At 35.8% G+C, this 26,399-nt stretch overlaps 1 protein-coding gene and 1 long non-coding RNA gene across 15 annotated transcripts in view; one reads left to right on the plus strand and one right to left on the minus strand.

Annotated features, from left to right (window-relative positions):
* The window catches only part of LOC109837241, an 8,745-nt gene extending 2,723 nt beyond the window's left edge, over positions 1-6,022 (minus strand). The window contains exons 1-5 of one of the 8 annotated variants that reach the window (XM_020405396.1): positions 5,860-6,022; positions 3,881-4,166; positions 3,571-3,658; positions 2,399-2,668; positions 1,662-2,302 (exon numbers count right to left, since the gene is read on the minus strand). In XM_020405396.1, the coding sequence (XP_020260985.1) occupies positions 2,091-2,302; positions 2,399-2,668; positions 3,571-3,598 (510 nt within the window). In that variant the 5' untranslated portion in view covers positions 3,599-3,658; positions 3,881-4,166; positions 5,860-6,022 and the 3' untranslated portion in view covers positions 1,662-2,090. Of the gene's footprint in view, positions 1-1,661; positions 2,303-2,398; positions 2,669-3,570; positions 3,659-3,747; positions 4,208-5,859 lie in introns of those variants that run through there. The other 7 variants (XM_020405395.1, XM_020405393.1, XM_020405394.1 and 4 more) reach the window with 7 other exon arrangements.
* On the plus strand, positions 11,428-23,925 carry LOC109837244. 7 transcript variants are annotated; one of them, XR_002246229.1, is made up of 3 exons: positions 11,428-11,599; positions 15,292-21,026; positions 23,577-23,925. It is a non-coding gene; the product is annotated as an uncharacterized LOC109837244 (long non-coding RNA). The 7 variants fall into 7 exon arrangements; XR_002246233.1 differs by having other exon boundaries at positions 15,637-21,026; XR_002246228.1 differs by lacking the exon at positions 11,428-11,599 and having other exon boundaries at positions 11,606-19,844; positions 20,879-21,026.

The following is a 26,399-nucleotide window of genomic DNA, read 5'->3' on the forward strand; positions in this document are numbered from 1 at the left end:
TCAGTAGTGATGGGGTTGTAGGTGGTGGAGTTGGAGAGTAAAGTGGGATGCTGTAGGTTTGGAGGGACTAGAATCATTGGGAGAGGGTTAACATCACTGAGGTTGGAGCCCGTGTCGAAGCCACCAAGGGGAATCACGAAGATAAGGTTTACGACGAAAGCCCCTTGGTGACCCCGAGATCGAGGAAAAAAAGGAATTGGTCTTTAGGAGGAAGAAAATGGCTTTGACACTGTTGATATCAATTATCAAAGAGGGGGTTATTTGAGAGTTTGTGGAGTGATTAGGGTCCTCTAACTCCTTCTGATGAGTGGTTCTGGGGCTTGCTGTTCTTTCCTGCACATGAAAAAACTAGTAAGAGGTTGGAGTTTGGTTCTCCGGTTGTTTCTCCGACGATCAAGTCAGTAAATTATCTTGAGTGGGAAAGTATAATGTTAGTTCTTAGTTACGTAAAAAAGGGCAAAGAACTACCTCATGCAGTGCCGCTCCTTTAATAATGGGTTTGCAGGACAAGAAGGTAACTTGGGTCGGGTTTAGCTAGGCAGCTGAGTTGGCAGACATGTGTCATGTGTCAGTTGCTGTAGGAGGTGAGTCACCTGATTATTTATTGTGGGAATGATAGCAGTGCTTGGTGCTGACTGGGTTCGATTTGTCGTAAAGACTATGGGGGATAGAGTAATGATGATGTTGTCAAGGCAGTTAATGCGAGAGTAATCCATTGGCGATGGGTTTGAGGTAACTGTCGTCCTTCAACTCGCCAGGTACAAGGCCTAAAAGTATTGCCTTTTGATTCAGTTGCCTTTTGATTCAGTTACGCGAGATGTCGGCTGAAGAATTGTGCTGCCCACAATATAAGAATTCATCATTCAAGGGCTGCAGGTATTGTGGTTAGGTTGATGACAACAAAAGTTCATAGGTGAAAATGTTAGAAAGAATCAATTTGTTGCGGAAAAAGTTGGATGAAGAATTGCTCTCAGTGAAGATCTTTTTGGTTGTATTAGGAGTTTTGAATTTATATAAAATGTTAGTTGTTAGTCAGAGTTTATAGGTTGTAAGCAATGGAAATGAATGTATTTTAGCTCCCTTAGGCAAAACTGTAATTACACAATCCTAGCTACTGTTTGAGCGGTTATGCTAACAGGTGGAGGGAGCTATCATGATGATTTTAAAGAGAGTGATGTCAAAATATGGGTGAATTTGAGGGCGGAATGTCTAAACAACCGATTAAAAAGCGGTGTTTGTTGCTGTCGCGTGCCGGCGATCGTTTCGCCCTGAACTGCTGTCCTCCTTCGCAAAGTTCGGAGCCTCAGGACCCTCCATCTCGCCCTCCCCATCCTCTATTTATAGCCCCTCTCCCGCTCCTCCTCCTCATCCTCCTCTCTCCTTCTCGCCCTCGCCTCGGTCGCCTCTCGTCTCGCCCCCCTCCTAAAGGTAACAAATCCCATCGTCCTTCTCTCTCTATCGCCATTTCTAGGGTTTCGTCTTCAACATTGTAGATGCTCGATCCGTTTCATATCTTGATGTTTCACGCTCGTGTGAGCGTGAAGCTAGGGATCTGACGTCGAGATCAATGATTGATCGGTTTAAATTTGAACTTTCTTACGTGTAAAATCTTTGAAGCTTGAATTCTAACTTGATTTTCTTGTTTGATTGGCGAACAAGGGTGTAACATCCCACGTGAGTTGACAGTGACATTTCCAAAGAAAATATAGTCCCACATCGGTGTGAAAGAAAGAGATGTTAGAGGCTTTATATAGTAAAGCTAAAGACTCAAGTGTAACATCGACTAGTCGATTTTGGCAGTGGTTTGAGCCAAACAGAGCGTTACACTCGGTGGGTCCTATGGCTTGCACGCGACAACGGGGCCCCGGGTTCGGAGCGTGACAAGATGGTATCAGAGCCTAGGTTTCAACGATAGAAGCCTTATAGGGCACGTTAGCATAGTGTATATGCGCTAGATGAGTGTTATCTTTATGTGATATATATGCATGTATAAATACGTATATACATGTTTGCATATAAAAATTTCATAGTAAGGCCTTTTAGGTTTGTTAAGGAGTGGTTTGATGTTTATTTTATTTCACTTTGTTCTTCTACTTTAGTGAGCTGGTAGATGGTTCCCCTTTTTGTAGGATGACGGGAACCAATTTATCTTCCAGTTCATCATCTACCCCGTCCAGCTCTATGATTTCTGTAGATAGCTCCTGGGAACCCAGCTTAAGAGACTGGGGATATACTTCTGATGAAACTGACCCAAGCTTGATAGTAACTAACCATATGATCCCAGACTCATTAGAGGTTGAGCCTGTAGAAGTTATTATGGTAGATTCATCAGAATCCGTGGTAGATCATGCTGAGGACGAGGATATAGCAGTAGAAGTTATTCCAGTTGATTCATTACCTTCAGAAATCATTATAATTTTATCCGACCCCTCTGATATGGAGTCACTTGTAGCCCAGATTCCTAGTGATGACCAAGGACTTGCCCCCTCTGAGGTTGAGTCGAATACCCTGGGGATTGGTCCAGACCTCGATCTGGAAGGATGGGGGACTTCTGACATTGATCCTGACCCCATGTCAGACTCCGACCATAGCCAGGACACAGAAGAGACTGAGCCGACCGAGGAGTCTAGCTCCAGCAGCTCCTCTTCTTTGAGGAAATAGAGTATAACTGTTAGGACAATTTTGTAATATCAGTATATGGGTTTTAGTAGTCACTCTTTTGCTATATGTAGAACATTTTGGTAAAAAATATGTATATATGTAAACCCATATACTCAGATATATGTATGGACTAAAAAGTTAAATATTAATAATATACTTTTGGTTTGTAAATACTGATTTGTGTTATAATGTTGAGTAATGATTGAATTCATAATTGCTTAAATTGCATATATGTGGCTGACTTAGAAATTATTTCTTATATAATAATTGACCCAAACATTTTATTATTTATAGGAAGATATGGCTTCAGGTAATGAGCAAACCTCTCCTAACGGAGATAAGGATCTAAATCAGACAATAGGTGAAATGATGAGATCTAGAATTGCTCGTGCATCCACCTCCGAAAACTCAATAGATAATAATGCATTGATGGATTTGCTGCAAGCGGTGACATCTGTAGTCACCAGACAACAAGATCAAATTGATCGTAATCGGACAAATGATCAAAACGAGGAGCACTCAAAATTAAGAAGTGACATGAGAGAATTCAAGAAACTATCTCCACCCAGTTTTGAGGGAACAATTGATCCTATGATTGCTGAGCATTGGATCACAGAAATGAAAAAGATCTTCACATACATGAGATGCCCTGAAGAGGAGAAAGTTGATTATGCGGTGTACGTGTTAAAAGATCGTGCTTACGGGTGGTGGCAAATACAGGTCAGGACCTTGGGTGAGAATGCATACAAGATATCATAGGAGGAATTTAAAAAGATTTTTTATGAAAAGTATTTTTCTTCAACTGTTCGCAAACAAAATGAACAAGAGTTTCAAAAATTGGAGCAAAGTAATAAGACAATAGCTGAATATGAAGAAGAGTTTACTTATTTATCAATATTTGCCACTCACTTGTTAGGTAAGGAGGAGGATAGAGCATGTCACTTCGAAGAAAGGCTTCGACCGGACATTCGGAAGGCGATCAGTGCATTTGAACTCCCTACATATGGAGAAATATTAAAGAAGTCCTTGTTAATTGAGAAAAATAAAATTGATACAAAACCAAAGAATGAGACGAGCAGCTCCTACCTAAAGAAGCGGTTCTGGCAAGATAATCACGATGGAAGAAATAAAAATTGGAGAAACAAAAAGCAGAATTTTGGACACAGAGAGGAGCAATTTTCTAACCAGAAAACTTTGAGATGTGATGTTTGTCATAAACCTGGGCATGAAGCGAAAAACTGTTGGAGAAATATTGGAGCTTGTTTGAGATGTGATCAGAAGGATCACAAAATAGCAAATTGCCCCCCTACAACAACCATCTAGGAATACTTTCCAGACTGGCCAGTCCAGTGGTGGAAACAAGCATCCTCAAGCCAATGTCCGGGTTTATTCTCTGACTGAGAAGGAAGCATAAGCAAACAAAGATGTGGTGACAGGTACGCTAACTTTTACGTCGGTTCATGCTCGAGTACTATTTGATTCTGATGCATCACATTCCTTTATTGCTGCACAATTTGTTAAGAAAAACAAATTACCATGTGATACCCTACAACAAAAATTGCTTATTAGTACATCTGGGGGTAGCATATTAGTATCAAATCAAGGTTGTAGGGGTAAAATTTATATTCTCGACAAGGAATTCCTCGTAGAATTAATGATGCTAGAAATGCATGATTTCGATATCATATTGGGGATGGATTGGTTATCCTTAAATCATGCTTTTATTTTATGTCTAGAAAAGAAAGTAGTATTCAAATTTCCTGGCCAACCCGAATTTTGTTATGAGGGTGGTAACTCTCAAGAATCCTTAAAAATCATCTCAGCCCTTAAAGCACATCGAGCACTGAGGAGTGGATGTATGAGTTATTTGGCTTTAGTTGAGATGGTTGATGATGGAAAACCAAGCTTGGAAGAAATACCAATTGTTCGAGAATTTCCAGAGGTATTCTCAGATGAACTTCTAGGAATGCCCCTAGATAGAGAGATTGAATTTTCAATTGACCAAGTACCTGGTACGAATCCTATTTCTAAGGCTTCTTATCGAATGTCACCTGCTGAATTGAGAGAACTCAAGATACGACTGCAAGAAAGCTAGCATTCAGATGACACCATATGAACTTCTTTATGGAAGGAAGTACATGTCTCCTATTCATTGGGATGATGTTGGAGAAAGGAAACTTCTTGGACCAGAATTGGTACAATAAGCAATTGATAGAATTCAATTAGTTCAAGAACGTCTTCGCATAACACAAAGTCATCAGAAGAGTTATGCTGACCAAAGAAGAAGAGAATTGGAATTCCAAGTGGGTGATCATGTTTTCTTGAAGGTTTCGCCTACCCGAGGAGTGAAAAGATTCGGAATTCAAGGGAAGTTAAGCCCGATATTTGTTGGTTCTTTTGAAATTCTGGAACGTATTGTTCCAGTGGTGTACATATTAGCATTACCATCATCCTTGTCTGGAGTACATGATGTATTTCACATATCGATGCTTCGGAAGTTCATCCGAGATCCAAATAAGATCGTTGAGTTATCTCCAGTGGAGCTTAAGCCAGACTTGACCTATGAGAAAAGACCAGAACGTATTGTGGATTTTAAAGAACAAGTACTTAGACACCAAATAATCAAATATGTGAAAGTTCAGTGGACGAATCACTCTGAAAGAGAAGCTACTTGGGAGACGGAAGATTCTATGCGAGAGATATCCAGAGCTCTTTCGAGATATAGGTATGTTAAGTTTCGAGGAAGAAACTTTTTATTAGGAGGGAAGAGTGCAGTAACCTAAATAATTAGTGCTTTTAATTACAGATTAGAGATCTAATTATTGGTTTTTTGGGATTTCATCCCTAACTCCTGATTATCTGCCACGTTAGTGTTTAGTGGCTAAAATCCATTCGACGAATTGGCCGGCACCTCCTTAACGAAAGAATAAAACAGAGAAATCAAAGAAAACCATAGAAAAAAAAATAAGGAATTTTTTTTGGAAAATATCCTCTCATCCTCAACCAAACCCTCTGAGAACTAGATAAGGATTGTGAAGAGAGAAAAGAAGAAGAAGAAGAAAGGGAAGAAGTTGGGGGAAAGAAAAAAGGGGAAACAAAGGTATAATTTATCTCTCGTTAATGTTCTTTTATTTTAAAAATTGATGGGAGTAATTGTTCTTTGAATTGTTAAGAGGAAAAAAATGAAAGAAAACTTACTTGACTGACGACGACTCCACTCGCCGGAGGGGGGTTCTCCTCGGGTGACCGCTCCGACGACGGGGCTTGAGCAGCCGCGCCATCTTGGCACCACAGAGAGAGGAAGAGAGAGAGGGAGAGAGAGAGAGAGAGAAGAGAGAAGAAAACAGAAGAAAAAAAAAGAAAAGAGGAAGATGAAGAATCGGAGCTGGAGATTAGATAAAGGGAGGGAAAATTTTTTATTCACCCTTACATTACAAACTAATTTCACATAAGCCCACCTAGCTCATTTAATACAAGTCATGGCTAGGAAAAATTCCCTTAAGCCCCTGAACCATATAAAAATTTCGAAACAGATCTTAGTAATATAAGTTATAGTTGAAAAAAGATTGAAAAATCTCTGTTAGGCCCCTGTTATTTACTCAATTTGCAAATAAGTCCAATCTGAGGAATAAACAATAACTTTTAGACTTGATAAATTCCCTATAACCCCCTACATTATCATAAATTACTAGAAAGTTCGAAAGCTAGGATACGAGAGTTATAAAATTTTGATAAATTGCTAAAGTTAACAATAAGCTCATATGTACTGTAGAATTTAATTATTATTGATTATATCTGAATTTATTAGGCTCTAAATTATGAATTGATTTACCTATAATATATGTTTGTCTTGAGTTAATAATTAGTCCTATATCTTATATTATAGGATCTGGTTGATATCAAGGGGACTAATATTTTGGAATAATCATGTCCACTAGAGGTGAGTTCATTTCTCACTAGTATTTTATAATATAAAATTGCATGAATATTATATTTGATTTAGGATCCTGTCTGGTTCTTTGGGGTTTTGGCTGCAGTATTCTCTCCTTATAAATACCTAACAACCCCATCTTCCTCAGGACCAAGCTTTCATTGCAAATTACTTGAGTTTAAGTTTATTGTTTTCAAAAGAGCTTCATCTTTCATTTGCTTTCACTATTTCTAAGTTCACATCCCAAACTTCAATTGCAATCTCTCCTCTTGCCATATAATATAAAATTGCATGAATATTATATTTGATTTATCTTGTAATCGAAAAATAATATATCATTTTCATGTGTATAAAGATTTGATCTACCTTTGTTGTGGCGTAAACCATAAATATGATATTGTTTCGTACAATATATGAAAAATCAATTTGATTTTATACGAACTATGAAAAGCGAATTGGCTCTCATGTAGTTACAACTAATTGTAGGTATTGCTTTATCTAAAAGTTTTTGATGAAGTATTTTAAACATATTTCAACAATTTAATCGATTTAAAGATTTTCTGTGACTTGGTATCTGATTAAAAAAATTTGTAAACTGTCTTAACTGGAATAAGAAGTTTTACCTTGTCAACTTCATTTTAAAATATCTGTAAATTCTGAGATACAAAGTATTACTCATTGGACATGTGATCTCGATGTTTTCAAACCCTTAAATAGTCCACTATGGATTGTTTCTGCCTGCCATATGGTGAATGCACTTTTATTTGGCCCTTCTGTGTTGGCCCTTCTGAAATTTATTCTGCTCTCTTTGTATTTGGCCAGTAACCTATGGTAGTGTTAGGTACATTCGATTCCCGAGAATTATCTGTCATGTGATGCGGTTTACGCATTCCCTTGCTACTGGGCTATAATTCGTAGCTTTAGTGTGAACTATGAGGTGATTTTTATATTCATGAATAACTCATCGAGAATTAATATTTTGATAATTGACTGTGAAATTGAGAAAATAATAATTCTCTGGTTTGTACAAATTAGTAGTTTTTTTTCGTCTTAATGTTTACCTTGAGTCAAGAAGGGTGTGATTTCAAGAAACTTCACAGTATATTCAGTTGCACATAAAAAAGAAATTATAATTGTTGCATTATTTCTTAAAGACGATAATATTATGATATTTGGATCGTAATTTGCTATCTTTGAATTTCTCATGCAAAACTTGTAATTCATTATTTCTGAGAATTATTCTTATTACTATTTTGTTAGTTATCTAGGAACTCTAGTGGGAAATGTTCTCACTGAGCGTTAGCTCACCCCGTTGTTTTTAATTTTTTTTCCAGATCCGGTGTAGCTTCATATTAGCCGAACTTTTGGTTTGAGCTTTTGGCTGAGAGGCATTATATGGAGAGCCTCTTCTTTTTGATGTTACCAGCAGCACAATTTGTTTTGTTTTATTTATAACGGTGAGCTTGTGGGCTGTAAGTACCGATTATATACATATATAGTTGCTCTGACTTCTATCATCAGCAGGTTTATGAATATTTTGTGATAAACTATGTGATATGAAGTACCAGGCTTGACCTGTGCATAAGAATTATCTCGTGCACGGGTCGCTGCTATCACGTAACCCACATTTATATATTTTCGCTGTAGTTTCGGGGCGTGACAAAGAGTATTGCATTAGATTTTGTTTTGGCATTGTTGTTTGATCATTAAAGATTATGTAAGCACAAACAACAATAATACCGGAAGATTCTGAAATGATGCGGCGACACCAGTGGTTTTACTAATTTGCTCGAAATTTTATGAAATTATTTGTCCTTGTTTATGCGTAGGGTTAGCTGTAAGATACTAACCGTAAGAAGTGAATGCGATCGCGAGCTTTTAGAATCAAACTAATTGTTTACATGGAGAGCTCACCAATCATCTTCTCTGCTAACCATTTGGCAAAATAAAATATGTTATTTCTATAAAACTTTCATTTATCTAATGATCATCTTCTGTGTATTATCTATGCCCTCGCAGAATATTTAACGATAGATGATAATGGGAAGATACATACTCATAAGAAACTCTGCAAACTCTGCACACAAATGAGGTTGTGGGAGTTTTTTTGACAAGTACATCGCTGAGCCAGTTGATGGCATTACTGATTTGTCGATCAATCATTCGGATCGATCTTTGGCTTTGGTTGGTCTGTTCTTCTTCTTTTACGCTACATTACACTAGTTATCTTTTGCGGCGTATATGTCACGCCCCGGACCCGCGGGCCCATTGGCGCGTGCAAACCGTATGACTCATGGAGTGTAACGTTCTATTTGGCTCAAACCATTGCCAAAATCGACTAGCCGATGTTACACTTGAGTATTTAGCTTTACTATATAAAGCCTCTAACATCTCTTTCTTTCACCGATGTGGGACTATATTTTCTTTGGAAATGTCACTGTCAACTCACGTGGGATGTTACATTCACCCCACCTTACAAAGGCGACGTCCTCGTCACAGCATGACAATTAGCACATCCCAGTATCATCGCCAGGCGATGTGGACTCTAGAGATGGCTCCTACGGGTTCTAGAGGTGACTCCTACGGGTTCTAGAGATGTCTCCTACGGGTTCTAGAGGTAGCTCCCACCGCATCACACGGTGTAGCACTAAGCTCCGCATAGCACTTACCTTCATACTTTCGGCTAGCAACTGCTCTAATACCATCTTACTGTCACGCCCCGAAACTGCAGCGAAAATTTACAAATGCGGGTTACGTGATAGCAGCGACCCGTGCACGAGACAATTCTTTTGCACGGGTCAAGCTTGGTACTTCATATCACATAATTTAACACAAAATATTCATAAACCTGCTGATGATAGAAGTCAGAGCAACTATATATGTATATAATCGGTACTTACAGCCCACAAGCTCACCATTATAAACAAAACAAAACAAATTGTGCTGTTGGTAACATCAAAAAGAAGAGGATCTCTATATAACGCCTCTCAGCCAAAAGCCCAAACCAAAAGTTCGGCTAATATGAAGCTACGTCGGATCTGAATTTTTTTTTAAAAACAACGGGGTGAGCTAGCGTTCAGTGAGAATATTTTTCACTAGAGTTCCTTGATAACTAACAAAATAGTAATAAGAATAATTCTCAGAAACAACGAATTACAAGTTTTGCATGAGAAATTCAAAGATAGCAAAATACGATCCAACTATCATAATATTATCATCTTTAAGAAAGAATGCAACAATTATATTTTCTTTCTTATGTGCAACTGAATATACTGTGAAGTTTCTTATGCAACAATTATATTTTCTTTCTTATGTGCAACTGAATATACTGTGAAGTTTCTTGAAATCACACCCTTCTTGACTCAAGGTAAACATTAATGTGCAACTGAATATACTGTGAAGTTTCTTGAAATCACACCCTTCTTGACTCAAGGTAAACATTAAGACGGAAAAGAACTACTAATTTGTACAAATCATAGAATTATTATTTTCTCAATTTCACAATCAGTTATCAAAATTTTAATTCTCGATGAGTTATTCATGAATGTAAAAGTCACCTCATAGTTCACACTAAAGCTACGAATTATAGCCCAGTAGCAAGGGAATGCGTAAACCGTATCACATGACAGATAATTCTCGGGAATTGAATGCACCTAACACTACCATAGGTTACTGGCCAAATACAAAGAGATCAGAATAAATTTCAGAAGGGCCAACACAGAAGGGCCAATACAGAAGGGATAACACAGAGGGGCCAAATAAAAGTGCATTCACCATATGGCAGGCAGAAACAATCCATAGTGGACTATTTGAGGGTTTGAAAACATCGAGATCACATGTCTAATGAGTAATACTTTGCATCTCAGAATTTACAGATATTTTCAAATGAAGTTGACAAGGTAAAACTTCTTATCCTAGTTAAGACAGTTTACGAATTTTTTTTAATCAGATACCAAGTCATAGAAAATCTTTGAATCCGTTAAACTGTTGAAATATGTTCAAAATACTTCATCAAAAACTTTTAGATAAAGCAATGTCTACAATTAGTTGTAACTGCATGAGAGCTAATTCGCTTTTCATAGTTCGTATAAAATCAAATTGATTTTTTATATCTTGTACGAAACAATATCATATTTATGGTTTACGCCACAACAAAGGTAGATCAAATCTTTATATACATGAAAATGATATATTATTTTTTGATTACAAGATAAATCAAATATAATATTCATACAATTTTATATTATAAAATACTAGTGAGAAATGAACTCACCTCTAGTGGACATGATTATCCCAAAATATTAGTCCCCTTGATATCAACCAGATCCTATAATATAAGATATAGGACTAATTATTAACTTAAGACAAACATATATTATAGGTAAATCAATTCATAATCTAGAGCCTAATAAATTCAGATATAATCAATAATAATTAAATTCTACAGTATATATGAGCTTATTGTTAACTTTAGCAATTTATCAAAATTTTATAACTCTTGTATCCTAACTTTCGAACTTCCTAGTAATTTATGATAATGTAGGGGGTTATAGGGAATTTATCAAGTTTAAAAGTTATTGTTTATTCCTCAGATTGGACTTATTTGCAAATTGAGTAAATAACAAGGGCCTAACAGAGATTTTTCAATCCTTTTTCAACTATAACTTATATTACTAAGATCTGTTTCGAAATTTTTATATGGTTCAAGGGCTTAAGATGATTTTTTCTAGCCACGACTTGTATTAAATGAGCTAGATGAGCTTATGTGAAATTAGTTTGTAATGTAAGGGTGAATAAAAAATTTTCCCTCCCCTTATCTAATCTCTGGCTCTGATTCTCCATCTTCCTCTTTTCTTTTCTTTTTTCTTCTGTTTTCTTCTCCTCTCTCTCTCTCTCTCTCTCTCCCCCTCTCCGTGGTGCCAAGGTGGCGCGGCTGCTCAAGCCCCGTCGTCGGAGCGGTCACCCGAGGAGAACCCCCCTCCTTCGAGTGGAGTCGCCGCCGGTCAGGTAAGTTTTCTTTTATTTTTTTTCCTCTTAACAATTCAAAGAACAATTACTCCCATCAATTTTTAAAATAAAAGAAGATTAACGAGAGATGAATTATACCTTTGTTTCCCCCTTTTTCTTTCCCCCATCTTCTTCCCTTTCTTCTTCTTCTTCTTCTTCTTCTTCTTCTTCTTTTCTATCTTCACAATCCTTATCTAGTTCTCAGAGGGTTTGGTTGAGGATGAGAGGATATTTTCCAAAAAAAAAAATTTCCTTGTTTTTTTATTATGGTTTTCTTTGATTTCTCTGTTTTATTCTTCCGTTAAGGAGGTGCCGGCCAATTCGTCGAATGGATTTTAGCCACTAAACATTAACGTGACAGATAATCAGGAGTTAGGGGTGAAATCTCAAAAAACCATTAATTAGTTCTCTAATCTGTAATTAAGAAAAAATTCCATTAATCAAGTTTTAAGACACTAATTATTTAGGCTACTACAGTTTAACTATTGCATGATTGGTTGAAATGTTCTACCTTTTAGTATACAGTTGAAGGCTAGCATTAGAAATTCCATTTTTCCAAAATCATTGAACTTATTCTATTGAACCGGTTGCGCATAGAAGGCTTTTCCGGCTACAGGACAATGTAACTCTTGTTTGAAAATATAAGCTAAAGTTTCTCGTCGTTTGCTGTATTATGTGAAGAATGTGTGTTTCTTAGTGTCATACATGCTGGCGGACATCTCTTAGGACCGAGCTGGACATTTAAAAAAATTTACATCATTTTTGGTGTCCCGTACATCTTATAATGTGAAAGAAAAGAATGCATAAGTTACTGTACTCGTAAAATTAGGAGCTGTCATGGATGCTTTAGAGGCTTGGACGCAAATGATTTGTCCTATTATTCAATCTCCACCATCAGGTTCTTTATTCAGGAGCAGAAAGAAGTAGCGTTCTTCTGAAAGAATCAATTTAAAGGAGAGAAATGAATTTGGATAAATGATGATATAGATTGAAGAAATTGAAGAAAATTGAAAAATTGTTGGTGCGAATTGAAGAAATATCATTTTTGTTCCAACAAAATGCAGGGAGCCAGAAAGAGCAACGAAACAATCTTCTAGCACCATTTTACAGTATTATTGTAGATACTGAACACAGAACTTCTACCATGTTGAGAGCAGAAAGTAAATGTTAATGCTAAAGCCTTGCTGAAAGTATTTAAACAACAAAAAAGAATCAGTGAAACCGCACAAAAACAAAAATAGGAATGACAAAGCCTTTAGTCAAATTTTGGGTTGCTTTTTCCCACCTTTTCCTTTATCAGTACAAGGTCACATACGCTGCTAAGTAACACTACTACATTCTTCGTCACTGCCTCTATGGCTCTATCCATTCCAGTTTTGGTCTATGTCTACGCAAAAAGCAGCAACAAAGCCTTCATTGCAATATTTTGGGTTCTGCTATGATTGTTTCTTTTGCCCTCACTCTGATCTGTTCAGGGAGTTTCTCTTTAGAAGAAACTACTGTCTCCATTCATGGTTGTTTTGGACTATCCATATTCCTACCTGTTCTTCTAACTACGATTCTGTGTTCCTTTCAACTCTGTTGAACATGTTCAAAAATGGTAAAGAAATTGTATTAATAGAACTTTGTGCTTGTCATTCTCTTGACTCCGGTAGTCTAACAAGTGGTCAGTACAGAATCTAACAGTAACTGTCTGTTGGAAACTAAATCAACCAGGTCTTTCTTAATCCCACAAACTTATAAATGGAGCTAAAATGCCAATGTTTTATTTAATTCTGATTTTGTCACCTTCTAGACTTTCTGCTGTGGCATATTTCAGTCTGAGATTTCTGCACATTACAATTTCCCATCTAGAAAACTAAAGAAAAAGAGAAAAAGGAAATGAACAACCCTGTTTTGCAGTATAACTATGTTAAATAATTATGAAGAAGAGAGTCAAGAGACAATGAGTACCTCTTTTTGTTATATTATGAGAAGAAGATAATTAAGTTCTTTTATCAGTTAAAGTTAATAGTTGAGTGGTAGGTCTTACTTAAATAGATTAAAATCTTAATTTCGAAGTTCAAAATTAGATAGCGTAACCATCAATCTCTTCTTTACAAATCTAAATAAAAATTTATGATTTTTAAAAAGTAGAAACCAACTTGGATTTCAATATCCCGAGATCTCAATCAATGCTCATGTTTATTTCGCTTGAGATTTGGACACGAATGTGATTGAGACTTTCTTCTAATCCCCAAAATGGGTAGTAGAAGGTTCCAATATCCCTTAATATTCAGGACATAGGACTTCCCATGACCATTATACGCCCCCTCCTAACGCATTCTCCACACCAATATATCATAGGATTATAATATAATATGTTGAATTAGAGGTCCATTTGTAATTTTAGAATTTTTGAGTGTTGTTTGTAAAGTTTTGAGGGTAATTTGTAATTTTCAAAACTTTGAAGGAAATGGTTGTAAAGTTATCAAAGGGCTGTTTTCTAAAGTTTTCATGGGGTTATTTGTAATTTACAAACAATTTTGTGGGTGTTTTGTAAATTCTTTGGGGGTGTTTTAATTTTGGAAACATTCACGGGGTTGTTTGTAGTACTGTTAATGAGTTATCTGTAATATTTTAAAATTTTCAGCATAGTTTTTATTACTTCAGCAACTTTCATGGGCTAGTTGAAAATTTTTCAAATGGTTGTTTGTAAAATTTTCAAAGGGATATTTTCAATTTTTAAACCTTTTAAGGGGCTGATTGTAAAATGTTTAGGGGTTTGTTTGTTAAACTTTAGGGGGCCGTTTATAATTTTTGAACTTTAAGAGGGATGTTCATAGTTTTTCAGATTTTCTAGGATTGTTTGTAATTTATGGATTTTAAAGGGATGATTTTTATTTTTATTTTTCAATTTTATGGTGCTATTTGTAATTCTCAGGTTTCCCAAGGATTTATTTATAATTTTTAAATTTTAAGGGATTTCTTGCAACTTTGATGGGGTTATTTGTAATTTTTAGATTTTTCGTGGGGAGTTTGTAATTTTTTAAAATTTCAACGGGTCGCTTGTAAAATTTAGGGAGTTGATTGCAATATTTTCAAAATTTTTAAGAAGGTATTCATTAATTTCACAATTTTCATGGGGCTACTTGTAAATTTTTCAAAGGTCTGTTTGTAAAATTTTAAAGTCGATACTTGTAGCAAAAACCCCTCGGGGGGCTGAGATCGAGATAGAGTGAGAAGTTTGCTAGGATTAAGAAGTTGGTTTTGATACCTTGTAGAAAAAGAGAAATGACAGTTATTATTTCATCTAACCCGAACCTCTATTAAATATAGATCAGGAGGATATTACAAAATAGGTGTGAGATATAGTCACATCTAACAATATATACTAATACCTAATGATATCTAATAGTATCTATCAATCCTTAATGTGAATACTAGTTTCAGCAATGATGTCATAACTTATACTCTTCAGAGCATGACTGGGATAAAAATAATGGAAAGCCAACTGAAGAGGATAGGAGCGTTTAACACAAACGACTCCATCAACGCATAACCACATTTTGACAGAAGTTTTAAGATTTGTAAGTTCTTTTATTATGTCATAAAAATAGGTAAATCATGATGTTAGCCCATTCTATTTTAATTTTGAAATCATTTTTATAGCTTACTTTGTAAAATATTATAAATTTTGACTATCATTTTAGCATGGGCCAATCATGGAGATGAAATAAGCATGTGATACTCAGAGACTCCAGCTCTAAAAGGAGATCTTGTCAGATAAGTTTCTAGAAGTTCTCTTTGGTTTATCTTTGACGAGTTTTTTAGTGTTAATCGTGGAATGGCAGTACCTAGAATAAATTAGATTTTTCTCCCTTAAACATAATGGTGGTCTTTTTTATTTTCTTTCTTTTGCTCAATGTTTATATTCTAGTTCATCTTCTCCATTTAACATACCGATGGAGTTATTCTTTTCCCTACCGTCGTATTGTGAAGTTAATTTGGGCTTTTGTTTATCACTTGTGAAGTTAATTTGGGCTTTTGTTTATCAGCATAGGTACTCTCTAAAGGATGTTATTCCACAATATGTTGATTGAGGGGATGCTGTTTGCATCAAATAAGCCATAAATATTTCAAAAGGGATTGGCTAGTGTGACCTTTTCATATTCTGACCAGTGTGCAAAGAAGCACAACCGTACAATTGAACAATGGAAGCATACATGGTACAGTGCAACTTGGGCAGTGATTTGCTGCAGACGTGAATGCAGCATGCAGATGTCAATAATCCCTTATCACATCCAGGTTAAGAGTATTACATTAATGACATGTTATTGACATCCAAGATTAGATCAACTGAATGGGGGAAAAGGATTTAAAAAAAAAAAACAAAGGCTTTCAAAAAATCAGCAATTACCAGGACATATCAACCTTTTGGTTCTTATCTTAGCATAACCAGTTGGAATATCTATCTGCAAAGGACAGTGGGAAAACTTCTGAATCTGACCAGAAACCTAAATTCATAGCGAATAGGTATCAATTTGGGTTGTTGTACATACTCCGATCACAGATAGCAAGTATGTAAGGTTGGAAAACCTTGTAATATCAAAGGATGAGATTTACAAAGCCCTAAATCTAAACTTTATCCATCATCTGACAATAAGAGATGCATAATTCTCTTGTCGCTGTAATTGAAGCCTTCTGGTGTATTTGTTTGGCCTGATCTGGATAGCAGGTATGGAAACACATCTGTCAGTAAGCACCCTGAGATTCATGTTTGCACAATCAATTGGTGTTTGGTCAAGGAAATGTGTATGCATCAACAATTAGGTCATCCTGTCTAAGCTGATAAAATAACAACAAAGGTTCCTGAACTGGTTTTGGCGATTTGAAACTGGCCTGGAAAAATCTTTATCTCAGGCGGCAGCTAGTTACTCACAACTCCTGCTGTTGCCGTGCATATTTATGAAGGCTAATATATGTTGATCACCAGCAACTGGTGAAACCCAAAGATTTCTTGTTATGGAATGAGGCAATCTAGAGGAGTTGGACCAATGTACCTTGAGTCAGAATTTTAAGCTTGATGTCTTAATTTAAGGGTGTAGTCTCATCCTGGCCATCAACAAGTGGTCAGATTACTAATGTATGATGATGGTAGATCATAGAAAAACTGGGAGTTGTTGGTTTATGTTGCATTGATAGTTGATGTTTCTTGCCTTGACGGGGGCTGTGGCAGTAACAAGCATAGTGATATAGAGTTGACTGGAAATTTTATTGGATGATTATCAAACAATCACACACGCGCGCGTGCACACACACTCACTCACTCACTCACACACGCGCACGCACACACACAAAAGAGAGAGGAGGGCTCCTAAGTTTTGTTGCTACAAGTAGCATTTCATGATGAAACATCTAAATTGGTCTAAATGAATTAAGGCCCAAATTCAATTCCTAGATCAAATATTCAAAAATGCGGATTTGCATCATTTCCAGAAATGTACAATTCCCAAATATGAATCATGTTATGTTAATGGAATTGTGTTCTTTGATCAAACAAAATAACTTCCTCATGAATTTGTTTGTGTGTGGATGGAAAAAGCTTGAATATGATGAATGCGAACTAGGAAGCACTAACGAAATGTTAAGTGAATATATTCAGTGAATTCGTGATATCAGTGGCCTTTTCCAATTCAGTCCAATTCCAACCTTACTTACCATGTGTAACTGCTAAGAAAAGAGAATGGTGCATGATGTGGGTAAATGGCAAGAGAGATCATGGAAATGGGAAAAGTTAGCAGAGTAGTGAACTAAAGCCTCTTGTGCATGGTATATTTGATGGTTGTCTGAAAGGGTCTTATTGCCAAATTCGTTGATGAACTTCTTTGGCTTTAGGGTTGACACCTGCCTGACTTTTTCGAGGCTGCTTGTCCTTTGTTTGCGGTTGGTAGTAATACCAGTAGAGCTACAGATAAAGTGCCTGCTATTACTTTCACCTTTACTTGTTAGTTATGAGGTTAAGCTTAATGCAAAAGGTCAACTTAAGAGTCATTCATGTCTCCGTATTAGGGAATTTTAGTGTAAATGTGGTTGAAATTAAAAGGTACATTGCTTTCCAATTTCAAATTTCTAAAGAAAGAGTTGGACAAAGCCAAAACCAGGATCCAAAGAACCTATCTATTTCTACTTTATCCTATTCTTCAACGTCTTCCTTCATCGACAATTAGTTACTTAATTAGTTGTTAAGTACGTTTGTAGTTTCATATAGTTATAATACATTTATGCCTTGTTAAATTAGCTTCTTAAATATGCTTGAAATGTTTAACAGTAATAAGTACCTCCTTGGCTTAAAGATGATTATTTGAAAATTTATCTTTTTTCCCAGGCACGGAAATTGCACTATACAATGTATTTTAAAAGATGGATGGAATGCACTAGCTCGATATTACTTAAACAACCTTATAGATGTGATCAAGCAGGTCTGTGAAATGATTTTATTTTCATTTGGGAGTGTTGCTTGCACTTTTTTCATTGTTAATATTGATTATGATTTAGAACAAAATTAGTTTTAGCATATTTTGCGACCTTACAATTATTTCTTAAAATGGAGGTTTTCATGCTGACAAGTTGTCATATAAAGATAAAACTGAGGATACTTATTTCATGAAACATATGATACTCTACTAGTGTTTATGACTAACATTAAAATTTGGAATTAAGAGTATAATATCGTAGGTTACTTCTCATCCCTCACCTTACACTCTTAAGCAGAACTGTAGTAGGTATTTCGTGAGATTGACTTGTGTATCAGGTAAAACTTTTTATTGAGTGTAACTCTAACTGCCTATGTTGAAAAGAACTAATCAGATTCCTGGGTATGCAAGATGATGCGAACAAAAGAGGTAATTCCAAGTTTATTGCATCTTCCTAGAAGTGCTCCTTGAAATATAATAGTCCCTAAATTTTTATGGTTTTCACTGTTGCTTAAATAAAGTCCATTCATTGTGACTTGTGAATCTTGTTCAAGTATTGGAATCTGATTGGTTAAGATTCTTGTGTTTGTTAGTTTCCTCTTGTTATTATATTACTTGATTTATGGATTTCTAGAAGTTTATGAATCTTGTTTGTGAATGTTGATCAGAATCTGATTGGTTAAGATTCTTATGCTGGTTAGTTTCCTCTTATGTTCATGAATCTTGTTCAAGTATTGGAATCTGATGTAATTCTGTGAATCTTGTTAGTTTCCTCTTATGTTCGTGAATCTTGTTCAAGTATTGGAATGTGATGTAATTCCTTGAAGTTTATTGCATCTTTAGAATTTTATGGTTTTCATCATTGCTTAAATAAAGTCCATTCATTGTGACTTGTGAACCTTGTTCAAGTATTGGAATCTGATTGGTTAAGGTTCTTATGATTGTTAGTTTCCTCTTGTTATTATATTACTTGATTTATTGATTTCTATATTCTCTTTTTTTCTCATCTTCAGTTGAATGTGAAATTTTTGTAGTCGTCACAAATTTGTTACTGTTGCATTGGTTCTAAGGATGCTATTGATCTGCTACAAGGGCACTACATTTTATCTGTCAGTCGAGATATGACTTTGCCAGCCCAACCAGGAGGTTTAGAAGCATATGCTTTAAGTATACAGTACATTATATTATTAATTTATATATCTATGCCAACAAAGATGATACATCTTATAGTTTGCTTATTCAATACTGACATTGAGCTGTTTGACTCAGTTGAATTATTTACATTTCAATTTTTAGATAATGAATGTGATAACTTTTATGTTTATAAGGGATTGTGTTTGTTTTTGCAAATAGTGACTGTGGTTGACCAATGACGAGTTTTTCATGGTACAGAAGGCTATTAGTTTCAGGAGGTGTTTAATGTCTTTCAGCATTTACCATCATAGAAAGCATGGTTCCGAGACTTGTAAACACTGCTATATCCAAAAATGAAAATTTTGGTTCAAGTTGTTCCAATAAAAAAATATATTCTACTTTTCTCAATTACTTCATCTCACAGAGAAATATCTCTGCCGGTTTAAATTTTAAAAGGTTGCATTAATTTATCAAAATCATTTTGCACCTTCCCATCATTAACGTCATCTTCCTCTCTTCTGTAGTCAGCTGTTTATTCCTCATGTTTTCAACATTCATGGCAACAAAATTCTGTACCTTGTGAAGTTGAGGGCCTTCATGTGACCAGAAGCTTCTTGACATTTGGCTATTACTGGTTCCAGAATTAGACTGGAGAGGTTGTTCCTTTTAATCTGTTAGAAGTGAATGGTAGATTATAGTGTAAATAAGAGAGGAGAATAAGAGCAGGGGTTTTTTTTAGATACAGATTTTTGTTTTCTCTTGCTTTGTGTTGAATGTTCTTAAATACTTTGGGGATCATAACTGTCGAAGGTTCCCGTGACAACGCACACCCGCCATCCCCCATATAAGAAAGGGACCATAATGGAATGTGTTATGTTCTTTTTCCTAGTAGTTCTTTCCCTAATCAGTTGATTACCTAAATTGAAGCAGTGGGATGGTTAATCACGTTGACATGTCTTGGCAGATACACACATCACATGCCATTGGAACCATAATCATGCTTAGACAGTCTTCTTTCCTTATAGGTCGCATACAAGCAAGATAGCTTGATAGAGTAGCACATTTGGTTTAGCTTTTTTCCTTTTGAACAATCTCCAATCTTATAGGATTTCTTCCACTAAACTTTGACAGAATATGAGAGAAATACATCCTTCCATTATCTACTTGTCAAAATTAGTCTATTCTCTTTCCTATATATTTTTTTCAATTCCAGAAGCATGTTACATCTTTAGGTTTGATGAAAATGATAGTCTTCTTCACTAAAACTTGAGGGCATGGTTTGTTTTATCTACTGTATATAAAATTGGATTCAGCACTCATGTTGGGTGGCTTTATGTTTGCAACAATGTCACTGAGACAAGGTGCGTAACCTGCAACGGGTTAATTATCTGCTCCTAAGATAGAAGTTATGTTTCTATTAACCATTAACAACTTCCATTCATTGATTACTTATAACTTAGTTAAAGATGATGCCCCAGTTTCATATGATCATGTGACAAAATCTCATTGAGTTTAAAACCTAAAAAATTTAGAAGACATTGGTGATGGTGCACATATAAAGACATCAAGATTATTGTTCCACTCAAGCGAACATTTCTTGCATAAATATCACTTTTCTGTGACTTTATTTCTTTACAATATAATTACAGTCCATATTTATCCATGAGTAATCATATTTTTCTTCCATCAGGAATTGCTGAGGGACAAATGAACACCTTCTACTTGAAACACCTAACCAATCTTGTTCACGAGAGTGTGTCCTTCTGATAATTAAGTAATAAAATTATGAGGTGAACATGTAGCTCCTGATATTACATGCTGGATTTCTGTAAAAGAAGGTAATGTTGAATGGAAAATGGATATATAGTAACTTATATAATTTCCAAATTATATTTTGTATCTTGAAAGGTTCTTTCACATTGATTAAGTTGCTCAGTATCTACAAACCATGTAGAACTTAATCTGTAAACATTGAATTAATATAACCTGACTTTAAGAAAGTTGCATGGATAAATAAAAAACTAGCAAGGGATGGACAAAGGTACAGCAAATATTAATGCCTTGAGATGAAGCTTTTAGTATGCTGGTCACTACCAATATGCAGGTGGTCAGTTTGAAAACTAAAATAGTTGATTCTACAGCCCTCAGTGTTTATACCTTGAAAGGGGTCAATTGATGAAAAGATGAATTGACGAGCATTTATACTGTAGGCGTAACTTAGAGAAGAGAATGAAAGAGCTTTTTATCACCAGCACCTCTCTAATTTACTCTTGGAAAACATTTGGCTAGAGGACAGCCTTGCAAACAAAGGGTTAACCGCACAATAATCACTCTATCGGCGACTTAGAAAACTTAAAACATAGTCCTACTATTATTATCTTGAATACTCCCATTTTGAGGAATTCCATTCGGTAGATGACCAAACCAATTGGCTGGAGACTCATCCGCCAAATGCACTTGCTCTTCATAAAATAGAATGATCAGATCTGCTGGCCTCTTGGTCGTCTAGACCAGTTGCTGGTTTGTCATCAGATCGACAAGTATGGGTTGATGTAAGGCTGTTTTCTCTTCTTCTTTTGGACACCTTAAATTAAGTCAAAGACCAATGACTTAAGAGCTATTTCGATGACCACTTTAAAGATCTTTTAGGGATTCACAAACATTCCTTATAGAAAGATCTAATCGTATCTTTTAAAGAGATTTTTTTTTATATCTCATTGTATACTATCAAAAAGAGTTTTGCATAAGGATTCATAATGCAAATATAAGAGAATAAAGGTAAGAGATGTATTTATCCATCAGGGTTTCTTCTCCATTTGCTCCCTCAGAGCTAGAGGTGTAATTTTGATGTTCTTATGTTTTATACTCTTTCAAGTTCATTAGTGATTCTTCTACTTGTCCGTGGGCATCAGTCAGTAGTGCCAACCAAGCTCCATTGTTATATTATTTTCCTTGTTTTTGATCTGTGCATTATCTACTACACTTGCCGTTGTCACTTCAGAATTCTCTATACTTCCACTGCTTACTCCACCTGCAACATACACATATCTAAGTTATTGTTGAGCAACTAGTGTTTGTGCTCTTGCATGCCTTGTTTACTAATTACAACAACATTATTTTTTTATGTTTCCCGCCTAAATATCTAGTATGTACCTTATATATGGTACCTTCTTTCATAAAATTTGTTTACCTTGATTTGTTTTTTCTTACAATATTTAATGTGTTATGTACCTTATACTACTTTTTTACATTAACTTTCTCTGTCTGAACAATTTTTCAAAACAGACCCCTTTAGAGTTTTATTTTTCAAAATCAACCGATTTTTTTTATTTATCAAAATCGACCCGATTTTGTGATTAGCAGCCTAATCACCATCCTAAATAGTCGGGGTTGCCAACCCCGACTATTTAGGAGGGTATTAAACCCTAATTAGAGGCCTTAAACACTAAAAATTAAGGTCCTAAATAGTTGGGGTTGCCAACCCCGACTATTTAGGAAGGTGATTAGCCGGTTAATCACAAAATCGGGTCGGTTTTGATAAATAAAAAAAACCTGTCGATTTTGAAAAAAAAAACTCTAAATGGGGCTGTTTTGAAAAATTGTTCTTCTCTGTCTTGATTTATTTTTACATAAACATTCTTGGCTAGGGATTCAATACAACTTTATAGCATCTCGAAGTGACAAATTTTTTTTATCGAGTTTTGTTACTTCATATCTGACTCTTCCCCCCCCCCCCCCCCTCTCTTTCCTTTCAATCCAAAAAAGAAAAAATGAGGCAAATGAGGAGGAAGAAGAAAAACAAAGGTTATAGCTCATCTGAAACTTTGAAAACGGCTATAATGCTTCCGTAAACCTTAGAGCTAGTTCCTGGGATATGTGCTATATGTGAACATCAGTTGCCACAATGTCTTGCGTCTATTTTACAGAAGAGAACAGATTAGATAAAATTTCAATTCGAAATGCAGTTGTTTTTATAGACAGTCATGCATTATATAGTTTTGAACTTTAAGTGTAGGATGTAGACAAAAAGCACAGCCGTATGCATAAAAAAGTTACAAAATTCAGATTTGTTGTGTAAAGATAACACAGGCAGGTATCATCACTTATGTTTTTTCCCCTTCCTATACAGCATTAATTAATTAGTTCATAGCAATGTGTTTCTCATAAAGTGAGTGTGTGTCTTGGTGTACATGCAAGATAATATTTATCTCGGCTTCTTGCGGTGGTCAACAGTTACATGCTTTGATTTGTTTTTATAATTTATGAAAGAAACCCACGGATTCTGTGTTGTTAAAGGAAGTCACAACTTTATGATTACAAGGAAGTTGTATCATGCCAAGAATTGTAATCAGATATATATTGTCTAACATGCTGTATTGCTCCTGCAGCTAGATACGATCCCCGCCGTCCACTGCTATCGATGGTGTGGTCGGGCCTCAGTTTGGAAGTAGCAGCATTTGTGAAAGCCAATGGGCGGAAGTTCCACAACCGACCCCGTCTTTTCAAATCACGCCATCGAAAAGAAAAAAAGAAAAGAAAAAAAAGTAAATGGCTCTAGTATTTGTAATCAAATGGATCATTAAGCAATTATACAATTATTGGTATACCCTTATCAGCTTAGTTAATTTTAGTAGAGCATTCTTTTGTTCATAAGATTTTTGTTTTCATATTCGATTGGATTGATTGTTTACATTCCCAGGGATAATTTAATAAAAAAAGACCTTATTTTTTCTTTTTCGTTTTCGGATTCAACTATTCATTTGATGTATTGGTGACTTAATGGTTCAACCCCTTTTAGGTTGTGTTGGGACCTGAAAAGAAAGAGTTATCGTTTCCAATTTGTTCTCCCCGTTCAAAAATGGGGCTTTGGGAGAGATTTGCAAATCATTTGTAAGTTATCTGAAGTGTTTACCTTTTAAGTTCAAAAAGGTTTCTTCAATAAGATATAATTTAGAAAAAAAGACGTCAAAAATTTCATACCATGCATTTTCATCAGAACCTTTTATTCTCAACTCAGGATTGAAGTTTTGAAACTAGTGAGATAACCTTTTTTAACGTCCTACTGTTATTGGTCTCGACTTCTGTTTGAGTTTTTGGGAGTTCGTCGTACGCTGCTCTCGTGTTAACATAGTGGAAAATTCTTCTTCTCGCTTGTTGATGCAATGTTCGGATTGCGGTCAAACCACATTATTTTTCTTAGATTTTCATTATGATTGATTGGTGTAGTTTTACCCTCCAGTTGGATGCTGTTTTCTTCCAACAGCGACGAGTGGAGGATTTAAATGTATGCCTACGTTAGAGACTCCATGAACGATACTGTTATCACAAACACCAGCTGGGATTTTTTTTTATGCGTTCCCCTTTGTTATTTGATATACTCTAAAATATTCAGTGCGTACGGCTCATTGTTTCTTCGGTTTACGGAGTGTTTTTTTGCCCCCTCGCATCCTCGAAAATTTTGAAGCGTCGAATGATTTCCTCATCTCTTTATTTCTTGTGCTACATATGATTATTCTGCAATGCTTTCGACATCAAGTGATTAACTCGATGGACTAGGAAAAGTTTGCCTCCTCTTTACGCAATCTGATGTGAGGATAGTTTCTGAACCAATTAAAATAACGGCGAAAAAGATCGAGTCTAGTTTCACATTTCAAAGTGGTGAAGGAATCCCTTTATGAATCTTATACGGGCAAGATGAGGTACGGGAAGTGACTATGAGTTATGAATCATTGATTGCTGCTTTGTTTATTGCATGCCTGCTTTGTTTTGATGACACCCTATTGAATTTAGAGGGATGCTACAGGCACATCTCCGGCCACATCACCAGCCACACCCCCTCACCCCCCCCCCCACTTGAAATTTTTTTTAAAAAATTTCAAGTGGGGCCCCCTACACTGTAGCAGGTGAGGGGTGTGACTGGTGGTGTGGTCGGAGGTGTGTCTATAGCATTTTTTTTGAATTTAATTAGCAGCAGACAGCAGCGGAGCCTTTTTGGGCTCGCCCATTACCCTCCCCTTTGTGCGCTAAAAGTGTACACGTCTGCACACGTGTTTGTGATTTACCTAGAAGGTTCCTCTTCGTGACAACAAAAACCAAAGCTGCACGATATTGCTATTTATTATGAGAATAGTTAAAGATTAATTAAGGTGAATGTCAAGATCGAGCAGTGATGATGATGCTAAAATTGAAGTTGAAAAAAATGAAGTGCAGCTGGTAGGTACGGAGTAGAATATGTGTTGTGCACAAGTCTTGGAGATGTTGTACACGTGACGTAAGTTGCCAATTTGGGCCTGGGGCGCCTCAGGTTTTGTGTGAACTGTTGCCCTCCGATTGGGAAACATGACGGACTTCTGGTGACGGTAACAGTTTCTTCATTTTCTTTATTAATTGCTGCTTTCTTATGATATATATATAGACTAATGAAACTAATGAAAATAGTCCTCTTGCTGAGTTTTTTTAAAAAAAATTAAAAGCACTGTTTAGGAGGTTGACGTGCAATTTTCTCTTTTGCGTTCTTTTTGTGTGTGGAAAATTGTGCGGTTTAAGTAACAGCCTCGAGAAATCTCAAGCAAGATGATGCTGGTTCTCATGCGGGCTTTGACGTTTCAATTAATACCTACTGTTGAATAAGAATCGTTGGTCGTACTAGATTTTTTGATTTTGGACTTCTTTCTTTTGCTTTGAATTTCTTTACCATAGGTTCAAAGGAAAAGAGGATCTCCCTCCTTCTCCTTCAAAATATATATTTCAAGAAGCTATTGATTTTTATTTATCTATTTATTATTTTTTTTCCAGGTGGTTTTTCTCATAGCCTTTCTTGGTCATCTCTCCTGCGCATCACGTCATTCATGAGTTGAACTATATATAAGCCGGACAAGCGCTTATATATTAACATCATTATTTTTTAAAAAATATATATATAACATCGAGAAAGAGTCTTCAGTCATGATAAGCAACAGGCAGCAGGCCTACACACAGATATTCATACAGACACGAGAGTGCGTATGATTACATACCATGAATCAGCATAACTGCGTACTTGCGAGTGTCACGAGGAAAAGGAGACGGCACTTTTGCGCATTGGTTTGTTTATTAGGATTGGATTAGCCTAAATTTTAAGAGATTCAACAAAGATTCGATCGATTCATGAATAGGCTTAACGTTGTAAATGATGGACCTAGGTCATTAATATTCAAATATTGGACGCTTAA

Source organism: Asparagus officinalis, chromosome 4 (assembly GCF_001876935.1).
Source record: "Asparagus officinalis chromosome 4, Aspof.V1, whole genome shotgun sequence".
In the NCBI taxonomy this organism is placed as follows: Eukaryota; Viridiplantae; Streptophyta; class Magnoliopsida; order Asparagales; family Asparagaceae; genus Asparagus; species Asparagus officinalis.